We start from the raw sequence: 16,789 nt of genomic DNA on the forward strand, positions 1-16,789 counted from the left end.
CTAGTCAGTCAGGCTATGTCACTACTATCCTGTTTTTTTATCAAAAAGCAGTTTTTACCGCAGGCAAAGTCAGTTTTCAGGAAGCATCCGAAAACAAGATCAAATAAGAACGTTGTGGATTTTAGCTGCATCTTCTAAAAGGATTTTATGCACTGAAACCAATCATGACAAGTTTGTTTCCACTTAGTACTTTCCATGTAAATGTTTTTGTTTATATCCTTTATAATTAAGTAGATGAAGGCAACACTTAATCTCCTAGGAACATTCTCTTTTGTAGGTTTATTTTTGGTGGATTTTTTGTTTTTTGTTTTAAACAAACATAATGACTCCCATTGCTCCTTGAATTCTGATGCCCTGATAGCAAAAAGTGCTTTACTCATGTACCAACTGAGAAAGAATAAAGCTTAAATCCACTGTTACTGACAGAAAGGGGCCTACAGAGGAAGGGCAGTATTCTAATGATAATTAAATAAAAAGGAAAAAGGTGTCCTGTCCCACTGACCCCCTCACCCAGAAAAAATGCTTCATAGAACAATGAGAAAATGTCCATTAGTAAGGAGTCATATAAAAATATCTGAACACACAAAAAAAGATTTTTTGTTTTGATATTCAATCAAGACTACTTATAAAGGAAAAGCAGTCAAACTTCCAGATCTTAGGAGCTGTTTTCCAAAATTTTTCAGGTGGTTGACAGTCATGGTTCTGTACCCACAAGCTCATCACCAAATTCATACTTAATGCCTCATATTCAGTCCTCCCCCCATCATACTCCGCCTCTCTTATTTCCAAGCCAAGACACTGAAACTCGATTTTCTCCACCCTCCCCATCTCCCTGTACTGCCTACTTCTCAAGCCTGCCCTATTTCCGGGTGTGCAAGCTGCACTCTTCCACCCCCTCCACCATCCTGACTCCCCCAGAGTGCTTCCGCCTCCCACACCTCTCGCCTGTCACGCTTCCGGCACCCCAGCGTCCTCTCCAGCAACACGATGCGGCACTACAAAGGGTCAGAGACAAAAATCCCATGGCGTGTGCTTCCAGCGGGACAGATGCCAGGGGTCTGCTCTACGGCCAACCTAACTGGGAGCACCCTGAGACCCAAGGAGTTTTTTTAGGAAGCACATTGACCCAGCTTGCAGCCTGGCTCCTTTGCAGTCTACAAAATGTAATTGAACTCTGCTTGCCTAAGTAGCTCTTATTAAGAAAATCTCTTTTTCCCCCTGGACTAACATAACTGGGTGAATAAGCTGAGTCAGCAGAGCAGAGGGGGAAGTTATTCCTTGCATGCTGCGAAGTTTCATTAGTTATCACCTCTGAGTCAATAAAAGGGGTAAACACTTCTCACCATGACAGGGAAGCATTTTAAAATTATGAAGTTAAGCCAAAATCTAGCTGTGCCTGAAAACACCCACAAGATGGGTTAACGTGAAATGAAACCGGAAACAAAAGCAGCAAGAACAATCTCACAAGGATCCTCTTTCACTGGTGCCTGTTCTTCCCTCTTGACAGATACTGTTCCCTTTGGACTTGATAGGAAATTATTTTACTTTGCAAAGAAAAAAAAAAAAAAAAGGGGGAAATAAGAAAACTTAAGAATACAAAATATCAGAGATTCCCCCGTACTGTCCAGAAAAAAAAAAAATCCCATCTCAAACTGCAAGAGGAAAAGCAATTCCTTCTCTCTCACAATGTGATCATGTATCTCACTTGGGGTTGGCAATTATAGATGGAAAAAAAAAAAAATCTTATTTTAGGATTCAACCATAGTTGCTGTTTATCCACAGTTCCTATTTACTGAATGAGCGTTAGCGTCAGCACAGCTCTGAAATATTTTCAGTTATTTACCGCTGTGGAGCCTACTAAAGAGCAAAGCATACTGTCCCGACTCTACCTTTGCTAGCGACTATCGAGAGGGGTGGTGTTAGGTGCGCTACCTACGCACATCAGCTTGAATGCCTTCAGCCACGTTTGCAGAAACTGATCTGTGTGAGAGCGCAGAGTTAAAAGAACAAACGCATGCTGATTGCAACACTGAGCCTTCAGCAAAAGTTAGATATTGAGCCCATTCTGCACAGGTAGGAAGCTATAATTTATCTTCCTTTCTCATCTGCCAATGTTATCATCTTAAGATGATGTGGACATGATAACATAGGCCACCAGCCAAATTTATCCCAACTGTATACTGCTCTTAGTCACCAACAGAAATCCATAAATGTTGTGATTCCTGATTCCTACGGAAATCTTCAGCGAGACAAAGCAAAGATTCCCTTCTTGCTAAAACCTAGTTATACTATAAGGCTCTGCTCCAGCCGGACTTGTGGAAAGAAGCTTTCACACAACACCAAATTTTGAAGAATTGAACCCAACCAGTTCATGTAGCATAGAAATCATGCACCAATAATCAGTGAGGAAAACCAGCACCAACCAAGGCAAACAGAAAAATATATATAGGCAAAAATCACTGTGCCACTTTGCAGAGCTCAGATTAGAATGGTCAACTACAGCTCAGTATTGAGCACAGATAGGCAGACAAAATATTGGCAGTTTTTCATTTCAGTATCCCAATAATTTCTGTTGGCAAGGACTAACCACAGATTATCAGTGTTACAGTAAATATTTCAGACAATGTCTTTTAACAGGATACACTGAACAGAGGCCAAGATTGGAAGAAGGGAAAAGACAGTTGTCTCAAATCCAAATCTTTAACAGCTGTAACATACTTGACTGATCTGTATTATGTTTAGCTCTTTATTATGGGACTGATCCTTCCTTCCTCTTGTATACAATTCATTCTTTCAATAACTTGTGCACCTTAGAGGTTGGTGAGAATAGCTTCCATATTCATTATTCTACCATAAAGTGGCTATTGCTTGTGATATTTTTAGTTAGCTTTTTCCCCAGTAAGATACCAAAATTGAAGGAAAAAAAACAAAGAAAAGAAAAATGAACCCCCTAACATTTAATTGATCAAAGGCTATCAAACCTGAAATATGATCTTAAAAAAATTTCCAAAAATTCCAGAATCAAAGAAGAACAGGCCCACAAAATACAGACAGATAACTGGCTAGATCTTTTTTAAGTTCACAGATAGAGAGGCAAAAAAAAGCATGTTTGTTAATCATTCGTGGCATTCTAATCACAGGAGGTCAGAAAGGTCAAGTAACCTTTACACTTCAAAGCAGGTAAAATCGCCCAGTTCTGCGAGGAAGAACTGCTCCGACGACCAGTGAATGCAGAGCCTGAGCCTAAGGCTGCAACAGGGAATGCTCCGACTGCCCCGGCTACATTCACAGCAACCAAACACGTCCCAAGGAGACTCAAAAACCCAGTCCACGCAAAATATGGTTACAATCCTTAAATGTGATCTAAGCGGGAGCCTAACAAACTACTGAAGTTTGATCTAAATAACATTTAGATTATTAGAAACATACTCCTTTAATTCTACTGAGAAAGAATGGCATTCTATTCAACTGAGAAAGAACACAGCACATTTGTTACAATCAGTTTACATCAATTAAAAAAAATTCCTATTTAGATTACAACTTAAAAAACAACCACAACATTCATTAGAGACTCTTCAATTAACATTCAGAATCAGTTATTTACCGAGTCAGTGTATTTCTTGTTTTATCTATTCTGGCAATTGATTTACTGCCTTATCTTCTATCGAAAAAAGTTCCAAAGCATAATAAAATATATTCATATTTTTAAAATCAAGCAGAGTAAAGAAATGCTAAAACGCTTTCTTCAATTAATTTAATCTGCAGAAGGTTGTGGAATTTCCAAGACAATTTGAACCTCTGTACTTGCTGAATTTTAACTACTAGAAATATTATTTTGAATCAAAAACACAGAGCTCTGCAGCAACACTTATACATAGCGACTATAGCTTCAAACGCATCATTTGAATTAAGAAGGCAATTGCTCTTTTAATAGCCCTAAAAAAAGACTAAAAAGAATTTAGGAAAAAAATGGCAGAGCAGCTCTAATAATCAGTTAGGGACAGGTTTCTAACGTGGCTTATTATGTTGGACCACATCTTAGGACATACACTTCTGTGACTCCTCATCTTCCTTTTTTCTATATGGCAAACGGCTAATGATCACTAAGAATGGCAGTATTAGGAAAACACTGGTATTCATCTAGTTTTTCATTTAAATTCTGCAAGTGAGTACAAAATCTATGAGTTCTCTTCTGTTAAGTTCTCTTCTTCAGTTAAATGCTACAGTGACAAAAATCAGCTTGAAAATTAGGAGGTCTGACTGGTGCCAAAGATGGAAATTTAGCCACCACCAGTAACCTGCCATTAGTCAGAGTGTTTTCAACACGTCTGGAACTCAGACACAGGTCAGCAAAAATCACATTAGTTCCAGCGCTGGGAGAAAGCAGAAATGAGTGTAAACATGCAGTTGAGAGGATGTGCTGGACCAGGAGATGCCAACTTAGGTTATCTTCAAAGTGTCAAGGAACCAAGAACTTACAAAATATAGGCAAGTTCTGGAAGAAATAACAAAAATATGCTCAACTAACAGCTAGATATTTTAACTCCTGGACTCTTTTTGATTGCAACAAGGATGCTAACACAATGTCATTGTAAGAATGACAGGAGGGCAAATCTGTTCTTCTGGAACTGCTAAAGAGGAGTTGGAAAACAAAAAAGCCAAATCTGATCAAACAAAAGACGACAAAAAACAAGGAAACAAAACTAAAGCAGCAATTTCCTTACACTCACCTCTTTGGTTGTTGGCTGCCTGACTTACAAATATGAAAAAACTTTGAAAAGCTAACCAATACCCAGGGAAAGTTTTGAAGCTTCCAACGAAGCCAAAAAACATTTGCCAGAAACAGATGTGCTAATTATGACATTCTTAATTAAACAGTGAACTGTTTATCCACCCATAAGCAAGCAACTTAAAGTGTATTTTAACCAACACAGATTTAAGCATGGCATCTCAAAAAATTATAAATAAGCCAATTTCTCACTCAAGCTGCTAGCAGTCACAATCAGAAAAAGCGAAGCATCAGAGGCACCTTCTAAATAAATTAGAAACATTAAATTGTATCTTGACAAGGAAGTTAATGCTTTGCACAATATGAGCTAAATATAAAGTTGAAGACGGACTTTCTGTTGAATAGTAGAACAAGAAAAGAAGAAAACAAATGCAAATTTCCTATACAAGCAGAATGAGAAAATAAACCTGGAATGGGTCACTGCAAACACAAGACCCTCAAGATGGAATATAACAGCTGCTATGAACAACATAGTCCATTTGGATATTTCCTAGCTGGTACACTGAAGGAGAAACATTGGTGTACACTACTCACCACGCTTTTAGATTTATCTAAATTTATTAAAAAAGTAGATGGAGTTTACATGCCAATGATTCAAGGGCTTAAAATAAACCTAGCCAGTACACTTTATGTGGACAAATATATCTTAGGTATTTAATGGATATTAAAAGGAACAGAGCTTTATCAGATTTAGTCAATAGCAAATAGGCCTGAATTTAGATCTGTAAGCAGCATGTCACTCAAGCAACCCTTGATTGCACACATAGAAAAGTTGTCATCAGGAAACTTTGCTCCTACCAATTTTGACAGAGCATAAATATTTCCCATCTTTTTACTGCTTCATTTAGCTATTAAGTCACTTTCCCATACAGGTATTTCCCTTCCTATTTCATCAAAAAGGAAAAACTGAGCCAGACTGGTGGCATTTACATCAGTCTGAGGATGCCAGTCAAGAACGATCCGAGTGGAGTCTTCTCTAGTTGTACGTCTTCAAGCTCCCACATTCACCAAGAACTCCCTGTCTTGAAAAGAGATCAAGCAGCAGAAAAAAAGACCAAGGATTAATTGCACCAGCCTGCAGATATCTGGGAGTCCATCTGTCAGATCTGAGCAGACATTCATAAATAGAAAATATCCTGCATCATTCTCTCCCCTGTATGTAGGAGCATACAGGTAGCTGGAGAGAGCATACATCTGCCATGTCTATAATAACGGAGATGCAGGCATAGCTGAAAATTCTTACATGACAAGTGATATTTGTCTTTATGACTCCCAGACATTCAAGAAAATCTGGAACACTTGGGGATTTTCCAGGGCATGAAAGTTAAGTTTCATGCATCAAAGAGGGAAAGAAAAATTCATCAGCATACTGGCCAACAACAAATTACAGTCACAAATTTAAGTAAATTGTAATAAAAATTCAGCAGTGAATTTAAAGGGCTTTTCTCTATTATTATTGACTCAAAATCTTTCTCGGAAGAAACATGCAAATTCACTTAAGATGTACATTCATTCTTTTTGAAACTATTTCCTCCTTGAGATTTTATCTGAGTAGAAATATGCTTACTGGCTGAAAGAGTAAAAGATTAAGCAACACACAAGTCCAGGAGGGAGGCAGGAGAGCACCCAAGCCTATTAATGAAGTTGCAAATAGATGCCCCTAAAATGAAAACTAGGCAATGCTAACGATAAAGAGAGTTAAAACAGTTTTGCTTTTACTGGCTGCTGGTTTTGGGGGGGGGGGGGGGGAGTGCTCACCTGGGGCAAATACTTCTCATATTATTATTAACCAAATCACTGCAATGTGCAGATATACACAAATATTTGAGTAGCCAATAAAAAGCATTTAAGAGACAAACCGAAGCAGCTTAGAAGGAAAATATAAATATATGAGTAGGAGACAGCCAGTGTTCAGAATCAAATACGCTAAACACTTAAGTTTCAAGAAGTCATAAACTACCTTCAGATGTGAACCCACAGCTTTGTTTTCAAAGGAATTGTTCTCCTACTCTCCCCATCCTCAAATACAGAGGTGGGCAACCGATATAAAACTGGAGACACAAACACAGTGCAGAGTGCTTGTCCACATAATGACCAGTTAGATAAGCGGGGAAACAAGGATGTGGCTTTTAAGAGCTAGACTGATCAGCAAGGACGCAACAGGCTTTTCCAAAACCCATGACAGGCTATGAAGATTGCACTCGGATTCCACTGCTTTCAAATAGAAGAAAGTTCTCCCATGGCAGCAAACTGTATCAGAGAACATGACTGAAGAAACAGGAAGGAAAGATAGCTCCAGGACTAAGGTAATAAAAATAAAAAAATAAAATAAACATCCCCCACCCCCTGAAGAAAAAACCTTTTGGATGTAATTTTTTTTTTTTTTTTTTTAAACCAAGAATGATAAGAATTCAAATTTTTCTTAGCAATGTTGCTCAAATCCCTGAGAACTGTCATCTTCTAAAGACAAATATCCAGAGGTGCAAAGCAGGTTATACAAGGACATATACCGAGTTAATGGCTCAAGCTGCACATGTTTTTAGAAGTCTGGATTGTGGCCCCCGACAGAACCATAACATACTTAGCTCATATATACGTGTGTCAAAATCTGACAAAAAGGACAGCACACGACGGCAAACAGTTGTAGTTTAGAGCTTCATGTATCAATTGCCTTCCTTGCCATTCAGTTGTGATGTGATTAATTTCCTTTTTGCTACAGAAAAAATGGAATATATTCATATATTTCCATATAAATTACAGAGAGCTCCACAGTATGAACTAATGCACAAGGTCTTGTTTCATGACAGCCACTAGTATGCTCTTGTTGTTTCATTTTTCTTCCCAATTGCCCTTCTATATCGACCTATTATTTCTCAACTATAATCCACAACTCCTGTAAATACCTTGGAGTTTCATTTTGTCTTGCATCTGCATGTCTAGCACTTGGAGCCCTGGATCTGTGGCTAAGGTTCCCAGATAATATAGCAATAGCATTAAAAATAAAACAAGACCAAAGTAAAAACCAAGAAAATGACTGAGCATCATACTTAGATTTAAGGACTTCTAAAATTCTGAAATACACTTTAGTGACAATACACTACTCAGTTTCCTGGTAGTTAGGAAAAAAAAGACAGAAAGCCTCTAAAACCTAATGCAATTGACTAAACAGATACAGCAGATGTGTGTATCTTTCCCCTACTACTGTAACATAGTCATGAATCAATTCTCATTCTAGGGGGAAAGTGAAAGAAAAAAAAAAAACCTGCTTCATTTTTTTAAAAGACTAAATTGATTCATAGTGCTGAGAGGAAGGAAAGGAATCACTTCAAATCACCAACATCCTTAACTTCAGATGGTGTATCTGACAAGAGAAAAGCATCAGATTTTACTGGAAAAAGAAGGGAACTTTATTTTTGCTGAACTGAATAACTGCTTAATGAAGATATACTCTTATCTACTAATTTTTCTTGGCAAAGACAAATACAGGAATAATCTGCATATTACCCGTCACAATAACTTGAGCTATACCTTTAACTTGACATGTGAAGATGGAAAAAGCAGCCAGAGTTGCCTGCTGCCTGCATCACTTCCCAGTTACCCGGTTTTCACTGGGAAACTGTTCTTTTCATTATTCTTTTCCTAAAAATAAAGCCTGTTTGTAGTTCTGCAGGTAAGCCCTGGACAACAGTCTGCTGTGGTAACAAATGACACCACAGAACTGAAAAAGCAGGAGATGCGAGAGGCAGAGAACCGGCACATGAAGAAATAATTTTATTGGCATATACTTCAAAGAAGCTGAAGTTCAAAGCAGTAAAGTTAAAAAAGTGGTCACTCTAACATTAAAAAGTAAAAGATGTCAAGTAAAAGTAACAGATACACAGCAGAAGATATCAAAGCTGAACAGGAAATCAAAAAAGAAAAAGAAAAGAAAAGCTGGAATAAGGCACTACATTTCAGAGCAGTTAATCCTCATTTACTGCGTTGTACTTTTCATCAGAATTAATAATATAGCATAGGCTCTAACACTGCCCACTAACTGATAAAGCAAATCGGATCATGTGGTGAACATGTAAAACCCCTGTGTATGGTAGCAGCAACATAAAGTGCCAGCAACTAAGATTTGCTGTGCATAAATTTAAATAAGAAAAATAAAAAAGGTTAGGAGAGAAGAAACATGCAACTTGAACAACCTTACTCCACTATGTACAGGGTATCAACAAAGTTGGAACATCAGTACAGAACTAAGGGGGCTGTACAGCTGATAGCTTGATCCTGCCTTGCAATTAAGTAACCAGTTCAAAGTGCAAAGCAAGCTCTAGTGTGTCTCTACTGCACAGAGCAGTAACACATTAGTAGATACTCAGAGCCTTTTTCTATGCAACAGTAAACATTTGTGAAATTGTTATATTCATTAAAACAAAAAAGCCCACCCAAACACGTGCTGACAACATTGGCATTAACAAGAGTCCTAAAACCACCGGTATTGAGTTAGACTACCCTAGTGAAACAGCAGTAGCAGTTCTGTACGATAGCTGTTTGAGAGAGGTATGGGTCTATCAGTTGTGATTTTCACGAGCTCCTTAAGACTAATAATCTCATTTCAGATTGTCAAGCAAGATGAACAATAATCTCATTAACTAGTATTTCACTGAACAACACTGCAACTATGTAGTAAAAATGATCCATTTACCTTGTATCTCCTCCTCTGGCCTCCTTAGAAGCAGACATACCCTGCTTCTACTTTAAACTTTAAAATGGTAACATTTGAAAATTATCTAAATATAACAATATTAATCATGAATGCTTTGACAATAGGATCAAGAGTTTTATGAGCTCCTCAGAGTTATTGTAAAAAACCACATGTTCATAACAAATGAAGCTTTGTTCTAAAAGAAGGCAAGGGCAAACAAATACATTTGATAACGGGGGAGCGAAGGGTGGTTTTCCAAGGGCAAACTGTGTGTCTGGCTATCACATGTCTTCCCCCTCCAAGGTCAAGAACAGACAGTCCAGGGCACTTACCAGGTCGCTTTTAGGTGCTTCCTGATAATCTGCTGAAAGGCAGGACATCGAACTTCTTGTGCCGTTGCTCTCACTGCCTTGTCGCGGAGGCTGCGCATATTGCCTGTACGTAGCACTCTTTGGGGTCCAGCGAAATAGGTTGATTGACTCACGGACACAACGCTCAATGTCAATCTCTGACCAAGGATTTAAAGAACAAACAAGAAATGCAAGTGTGAAAAAATCAGTAAAGCCGGTTAACCGAGCTGTGACATTGCTGATTGGATATACACATATCCATCTATATCTCTACCGCTCTCTATCAGTTCTAAAAACACTTAGTTTTCATGAACATATTTCCACTCAAAAAGCACTTGACAATTTTTATAAACAACTAACAAGGACTATTTTTGGTATTAATTTTATCCCCAGGCATATGAAAGCACAAACGAACTGTTTCAGAGAAGTCTAAAAGAACTGTAACCAATGAAATGGTGGAAATAAAACCAAAGCCTAGTCACAGGAAGGTATCTTCATTAATTGTCTTTGCATGTCAGACTGAGGACTCAAACTTAAGTACACGCAGTAGGAGATCAAGAGCATGTGTTTCATGCAGTGTTTGCACTTTTGGACCAACTGAGTGTCCTGTTTGTCAGCTACATAGCTGCTACGAGCCAAATTGAAAGCTTCCAGCAAAACAAAGTTGTTGAACTTTGTGCGGCCTGTTGTTTTGACAAAGCTGTATGCTACTCCTTTGGTGGAAAACAGGAAATCTCAACAGTACTCGTGCTTGATGGCACATACAATGGACTTGTTTGAGAGCAGTTTATTAAAAAAAACACCCCCCCAAATACAATCCCTCCACCCCCAATAACTCACAGGAGAACATTCTGGCTGAAGGAGTGACATATGTAACAAAATATTACCGAACTTGGGAGGATAGCAAACATCTGTTAAAGGGGAAGCATCCCAAAATAAACGGTGGTCAGATGAAAATTACCAAAGCATAATGAAAAACAGGAAAAAAAAATTAAGTGATCCTACTACAAACATCATTTCTATAATGCTAAAAATCCTGCACGTATCTGTCTTCTAACAGGATGTAACATAAAAACATTTACTTTTCTATCACTGTAAGAAGACCTGTCAATTTTGCTTCTCCTATCTGCAATCTCATGAAGAAAAAAACACCCTAATTTGCACTTTATAACAAGCCTAGTGTAGTGCTTCAGACAAGCAACAGGTATACTAGCCTTTGTTGTATCCCTTACAAGCATCTTAGCTAGTTCACTACAGCACTCTCAATTTGGAAGATTGAGGTATCAGTTTCTATAAAGAAAAGAGAGGCATCGCAGCTCAACTTTATCTGTACTTCTCAAATAAAACAGATGCGTTGCTGTCAATCAGGGACTAACTCCAGAAATCCCAGTCACTAACAGGTGGTGAGAGAAAAAAAGCTGAAACTGAAACCTCAGGCAGAATATTTTAGTTGGATGAGATTAGTTACTTAGATTATAAAACCTTGAGTACATATTTTAATCCCATTAAACACAGTATGCTTATGTGCTTTCTTGGGTCAGAAATTCAGAAAAATCAAGGACTAAAGTTAGAGTTTGCCAAATTTTAATCCCAGCTCTAAAACCTTCTTGCAGATGTGAATGTAAATCACAGTTTTCCTTAAGCATGTCAGGTTCCCCAGCTATGAGGGGCAATATTTGTCAGAGATAAACAGACAAACTGGTGTCTCAAGAGTAACTGACAATTTTTCAATTCTGTGATGAAAATGTGTTAGTTTTTTTTATTTTGCACATATCACAACAGAAAGTTGCTATTTAGTATCATCCTCAAGGAAAATCCAAGCAACCAGAGAAATTCACAAAGAATTTCTAATTTCAGACAGAAGATGCCTTTCACTAGTATTACTACTAGAGCTCAGAATACACTAACACTGTAATTAGTCACATTTTTTCTGCATTTCTAAAGATATTTTATTTATAGAAAGATTAGGAATTCAGGTCAAGACTCATATGTTTATGGGTTTTGTTCTTCTGCAAAGACACTGGTTCATTCTACAGTGAGTTATAGCCATGTCTCCTGAGGTTCCTGGCATACCATACCAGACTGCTAAGGAAACTTTAGCAGTACCTTTGCAATAAGTGAGATGAAAGCAGAATTTAGTAGGTTTAAAAAAAAACAAAAAACAAACAAACAAACAGATTATAATTTTTAGTAGCACGAGTAACATTCATTGCAGAAGGGCATAATACCCTGCAAACATCTCAAACTGAAAACAAAGAATTAAGGGATGAAATAGGAACTATATAGTGCAATAGAAAGTTATGAAAAAGATGAAAGCAGAAATTAGATTAAATTGACAAAGTTACATATTGAGACAGACTATCAAAATATATCTGCTAGAAACAAGCTGCATAATTCCAAAAGAAATCCATTCTGAGAACTGGAAAATGCAGCAATAGATTTTGCTAAAAATGATAACCAGTTCTGCACTTCAGGGTGCAACTCAAACACTGATTTAATAGTCTGTTATTCTGTGATTCCCTGACATGAGGTTTCTCATTTCTTCTAAGAAACATTTCTAGAGGCCAATGGCCATGCCTAAAAATGAAACTCTGCAGAACACAAGGGAATTTTAAATCGTTTGTGAGGCCATCAAAAGCCTAACAACAACTCACAGCCTGCTGATTAATTCGTCTGCTACAGTAATGCAAAATAAAAACATAACAATTATTTGTGGTCCCTCCCTCCTGCCAAACAAAATAAATAAATAGAGAGAGAGAGAGAGAGAGAGAGAGAGAGAGAGAGAAATCAACATTTATCACCTACAAGGAAGACAGGACTGTTGGTAGTAAAAGCATTTACTCATTTTTTTTTTTTTTTTTTTTAAACTATTAGTTTCAGGATAGTGGAGTTTAAGAAGCCATTAAACTAGTATAAATCATTTACAGAATATTTATTAGTCACATGGCATGAATAAGTGTCACAACTGAATAACCTTCTAGTCCCTGTTCACCTTTTATTTGATTTTTTTTTTTTAAAGAAAGATCACTTCCAGGCAGTAAACAAGATGTGATGCAATCTTTTGCAGCCTGGCTGGCTAAGATCTTTTCCCTTCCATCTGGCTAATAAGCAAGGGTCTGCCATGCTACTTCAATTTGGATTTCTTCCCATGCCCTTTCAAACATACATGAAATTATTCAGTCCTTGATGAAGGGTCTTTTATCATCACACCACCATTTTGCACACCTACAGCATTAACCTTGCTTCTGTTCTTCCTGCTCCTAAGCAGCTTTCTGTGTTCCAAGTCAGACAATATTAAAAGCTTACGTATCATTAAATGCATACTGCTGGTATGTCAGAACTGTAAATATATTAAGTCAGTGCCTAGATTCCTGGTCAGGACTATGAACAAATGAGCAGAAAGTACATCAGGATGCCAGAGTACCTGTCATATGCAAACAACTTAGAAGAGCATCCTTCTGAGAGCAGGATCTGAGGGAATCTCAAGGCTTCAGCGTGAAGAGAAACATCTAGAAAGGACAGGGAGAGTCTGCTCATTTGTGAAGATGTACACACAACATCTCCGTGCTTGCCAAGGTCCCCCCCCCCCTTTTTTTTTTTTTTTTAATCTAAAGAGCATACCGTTTGGTTTTTATTCATACAAAATATTTTGCTGGAAAATCTATAATGAAAATGTGCTGACATAACATGGAGCCATTAACTGTGAAGTGTACACTAAAAAAAGTTAGACATAATAAAAATACTATAAAATATGTTCTCATTTCAAAATTTAGTACATCTTAAAAGAGTTTGGTTTTCAGAAAGGGCAGAGCACCCGCATTTCAAAAAGTCTAAGCTGGTTCTCAAATATTTAGCAACTAAAAATCACTAGTTTCATTTTAAAACACTGGTCCTTAAGAGTTTTAGCTTGACTGAGCTTCAGTATTTTACAATCACTCAGCAATCAAACCTTAGGGAAAACAATTCTGGGGCACAAGCTATTTATGCCATTACTCAGCAACGAAAGCCTTTTTTTCTCCCCCCATGAGGTTTTAAAATATACAAATAATATGAGAACTGAAAAGGAAGGAAGGGAAAAGAAGTGACAGCAATAGCCTAGCTTTGCCATGGCCCCTGCCCAATATTAAGTCTACCGAAATATTTTGCTCCTTTTCTGAACTAAACTTCCTGGTTGTTCTAGGATGTTACTCACTTCTCTCTTCCCTGCTGAACTATCACTCCATACCAAGCTGCCCCCTCCGTCAACAGTCTCAGCTGAAAAGGAGGCTTCACCTGACACAGCTGCTTGTCAAGCTATGTATTTGCAGTGCGTCTTTTCACAGACACAGGAGAGAAGTAGACTGCACTTCAAGTAGATGTTAAAAACAAAGCATCAGTTTAAAAGCCACACACTTGTGACAAAAACACGTAGAATTTTTATTTTTACAGCAAAACTGGAAGCACAAATGGTGTTCACAGCAAGTAAAAGTGATTACTGAAGCAAAACATACAATGAATGGCTCTTATTCAATGAAAATGTATACAGACCAAGTCTTTGTGCACAGTTAATCAATTCCAGAGGCCTTTGCTTGGGTAAGAGGACACAAGTTAAGAAATACGGCCAAAATAAACTGCTTCTGCATTTTGGAAATAGCCCCGAAATAAGGGCTTGGTTTGATCTCTCCATCACAAGTAATTTATCACTGCCCTGCCAGTCTACCTCAGCTTTCCCTGCACTGCCCCAGAACCAGGCAAGCAGACCTTTGTGCTATAAAAGCAGGGAAGTGGAATAGGTCAGTCAGTTTGATCTCATGAGTCCTGCTGTAAGAAGGAAGAGGGATGAAATGCCACAAACCTTTTCTTTTTACATATCACACAAAAATATATGCTAAGCCCAAACAATTAAAAGGACAAATCCAGTAAGAAAAGTGACATTTCTATCCAACATCTCTATACCTATTACTGCTAAAAGGTTACTATAAATGAGAAGATCAATGAAAAATTCTTTTGATATCATTTCATACATTACAGATTATTATTATATTTCATTGTTTTATGGACAGTCATTTGCTCTTCTTCTTACACACATTAGCATCCCTTTTAATGCCTCTTGGGAAAACAATTTCAAAGGCCATATAAATACCACTTATTAATTTTAAATTTCTTCAGCTAATAAAAAAAGATGGCTCTATTCTTCCTATAACTTTCCACATGGATGTGAGGTGCATCTCTCTCAAGAGCTGTCAGGAAGACAAGTGCTGTCAAATCAAGAAGCCATCACGTTTTTTAATGCAACACAGCAGGTGTACAGAAGTTGCACTGAACTAGACTAAGAAAATGGTTAGATGCAGAAGCAAGGGAACTAACCAGAGAACCACATCTTCAGACAGATTATATGTTGCACGGCTGTGACGAGGTACAATAATTTCAGTGCTGCATTGACAGGCTGCCTGGCCTGGGAGCACATCATTCTACAATTCTTTCAGTATCTTGGAATAAAAAAATTCTCTAAGAGACAGTTCATCATACTCAGTGCTGCTTCCTGAGACTTGCTGATTCTGCAGCTTGCAGCATAGGTGACAATTACCCTGCTGCTGGAAAGGAATTCAAACAATTCAAACTGTTTTTGATTTTGAAAGCCCACAAGCAGTGGTTAGTATATCAAAAATGCAATGGCCCAGGCCCTTGCTTGGTGAAGGCACATCACTTCAGTCTGCATTAAAAAAAACATTGTAAAAATTGCTCTGACTCAGCAGTTAGTGAAGAGGTTTTATGAAGAATTCTTTCTAGCTGTAATATGATGTTGTCCTGCATTGATAAAAATGACCAGGAAAGAGGCAGAATGATGGATGACCGTACTAAGAGAAAAGGTTTACTATAAATCAGCCAAAGGCAATGCTACATGCAATGTTTTACTGAGAAGGAAGACCAGCAAAGGTTATATAAAGACTGTAATACATCTTGGTATACTATGGTTCATGGCTAAGCTCTGACAGGAAAGTGCATTTTAAAGAGTAATATGAAGAGGGCCAGGGGAAATGGCAGAAGTTTCTACAAACTAACACAATGTAAGAGACAACAGGACCAGCCATAACATCAGATTAGGATGATGGCCAACGGCAGAAGGGAGAGGAATTCACACTGCAAAATGCGAATCGTCAGATGGAGGCTGCTTGGCAAAAACAGAGATATACAAGAGTAAAGGGAAACAATAAGAAGAAATGAAGCAAGTTAGCAGAAGAGAACATAACTTAAGACAGAGGATAACCACATAGAGAAATGCATAAAAAAAACAGATTTACAAAACAACAGGAATCAATTTAGAGGAAGAGCTTGTTAGAAATGCCTGGAGATGAAGAACTTGTGCCACCGATACAATCTCCAGCAACATTCAATATTTGAAGGAAAAAGGTTTGGCTTTTCTGTGTTGTATGGTTTGTTAAAAACAAACACACAAACAACCCTCCCTAAAACTGCCTCAACAGATACTTAGTGATCTCAAATACTAGTGAAACTTGTATCTTTTATCTTAAATTTGTGCTTCACAGTAGGAATATGCCACTACTGAAGCTCAGTATGCATTATACAAGATCATGCTAAGTTTCCAGCTGGGTGGCAGGTACCAGTCACTTCAGCTGTTTTCCAGACTTGACATATAAAATAGTGAAAAACTCTACAATTAGAAACTTGGACCAGATCAAATGCTTGTAACTGATCAGTCTCTGAAGAGTGGAAAGAAGAAGGGCTTCCCATTAGCATAGCTTTCCTCTTGTTAGCCTTCCAGATATTTTCAAGGAAAGAATATGAAGGAGCTTAGAATTTCTGGTTTTGAAATAGAACAAAAATCAAGAAAGCTTAACAAGCAGGACATGTTGCCATGGAAAAAGCACCAAACCTCTAATGTATCTGTTGGTTTCTACATCAACAATGGAAAAATTTTGGATAAAGACTAATACAGATAAGATACCTAGGTATCCGTCT

At 37.7% G+C, this 16,789-nt stretch overlaps 1 protein-coding gene across 1 annotated transcript in view; it reads right to left on the minus strand.

The window, feature by feature from the left end:
* Positions 1 to 16,789, minus strand: part of TBCK (TBC1 domain containing kinase) — a 113,441-nt gene that overhangs the window by 23,678 nt on the left and 72,974 nt on the right. Inside the window, exon 23 of the mRNA XM_067297590.1 lies at positions 9,812 to 9,987. Coding sequence (XP_067153691.1) covers positions 9,812 to 9,987 — 176 coding nt within the window. The remainder of the gene's footprint in view (positions 1 to 9,811; positions 9,988 to 16,789) is intronic.

Source organism: Apteryx mantelli, chromosome 5 (genome assembly GCF_036417845.1).
Source record: "Apteryx mantelli isolate bAptMan1 chromosome 5, bAptMan1.hap1, whole genome shotgun sequence".
Taxonomy (NCBI): Eukaryota; Metazoa; Chordata; class Aves; order Apterygiformes; family Apterygidae; genus Apteryx; species Apteryx mantelli.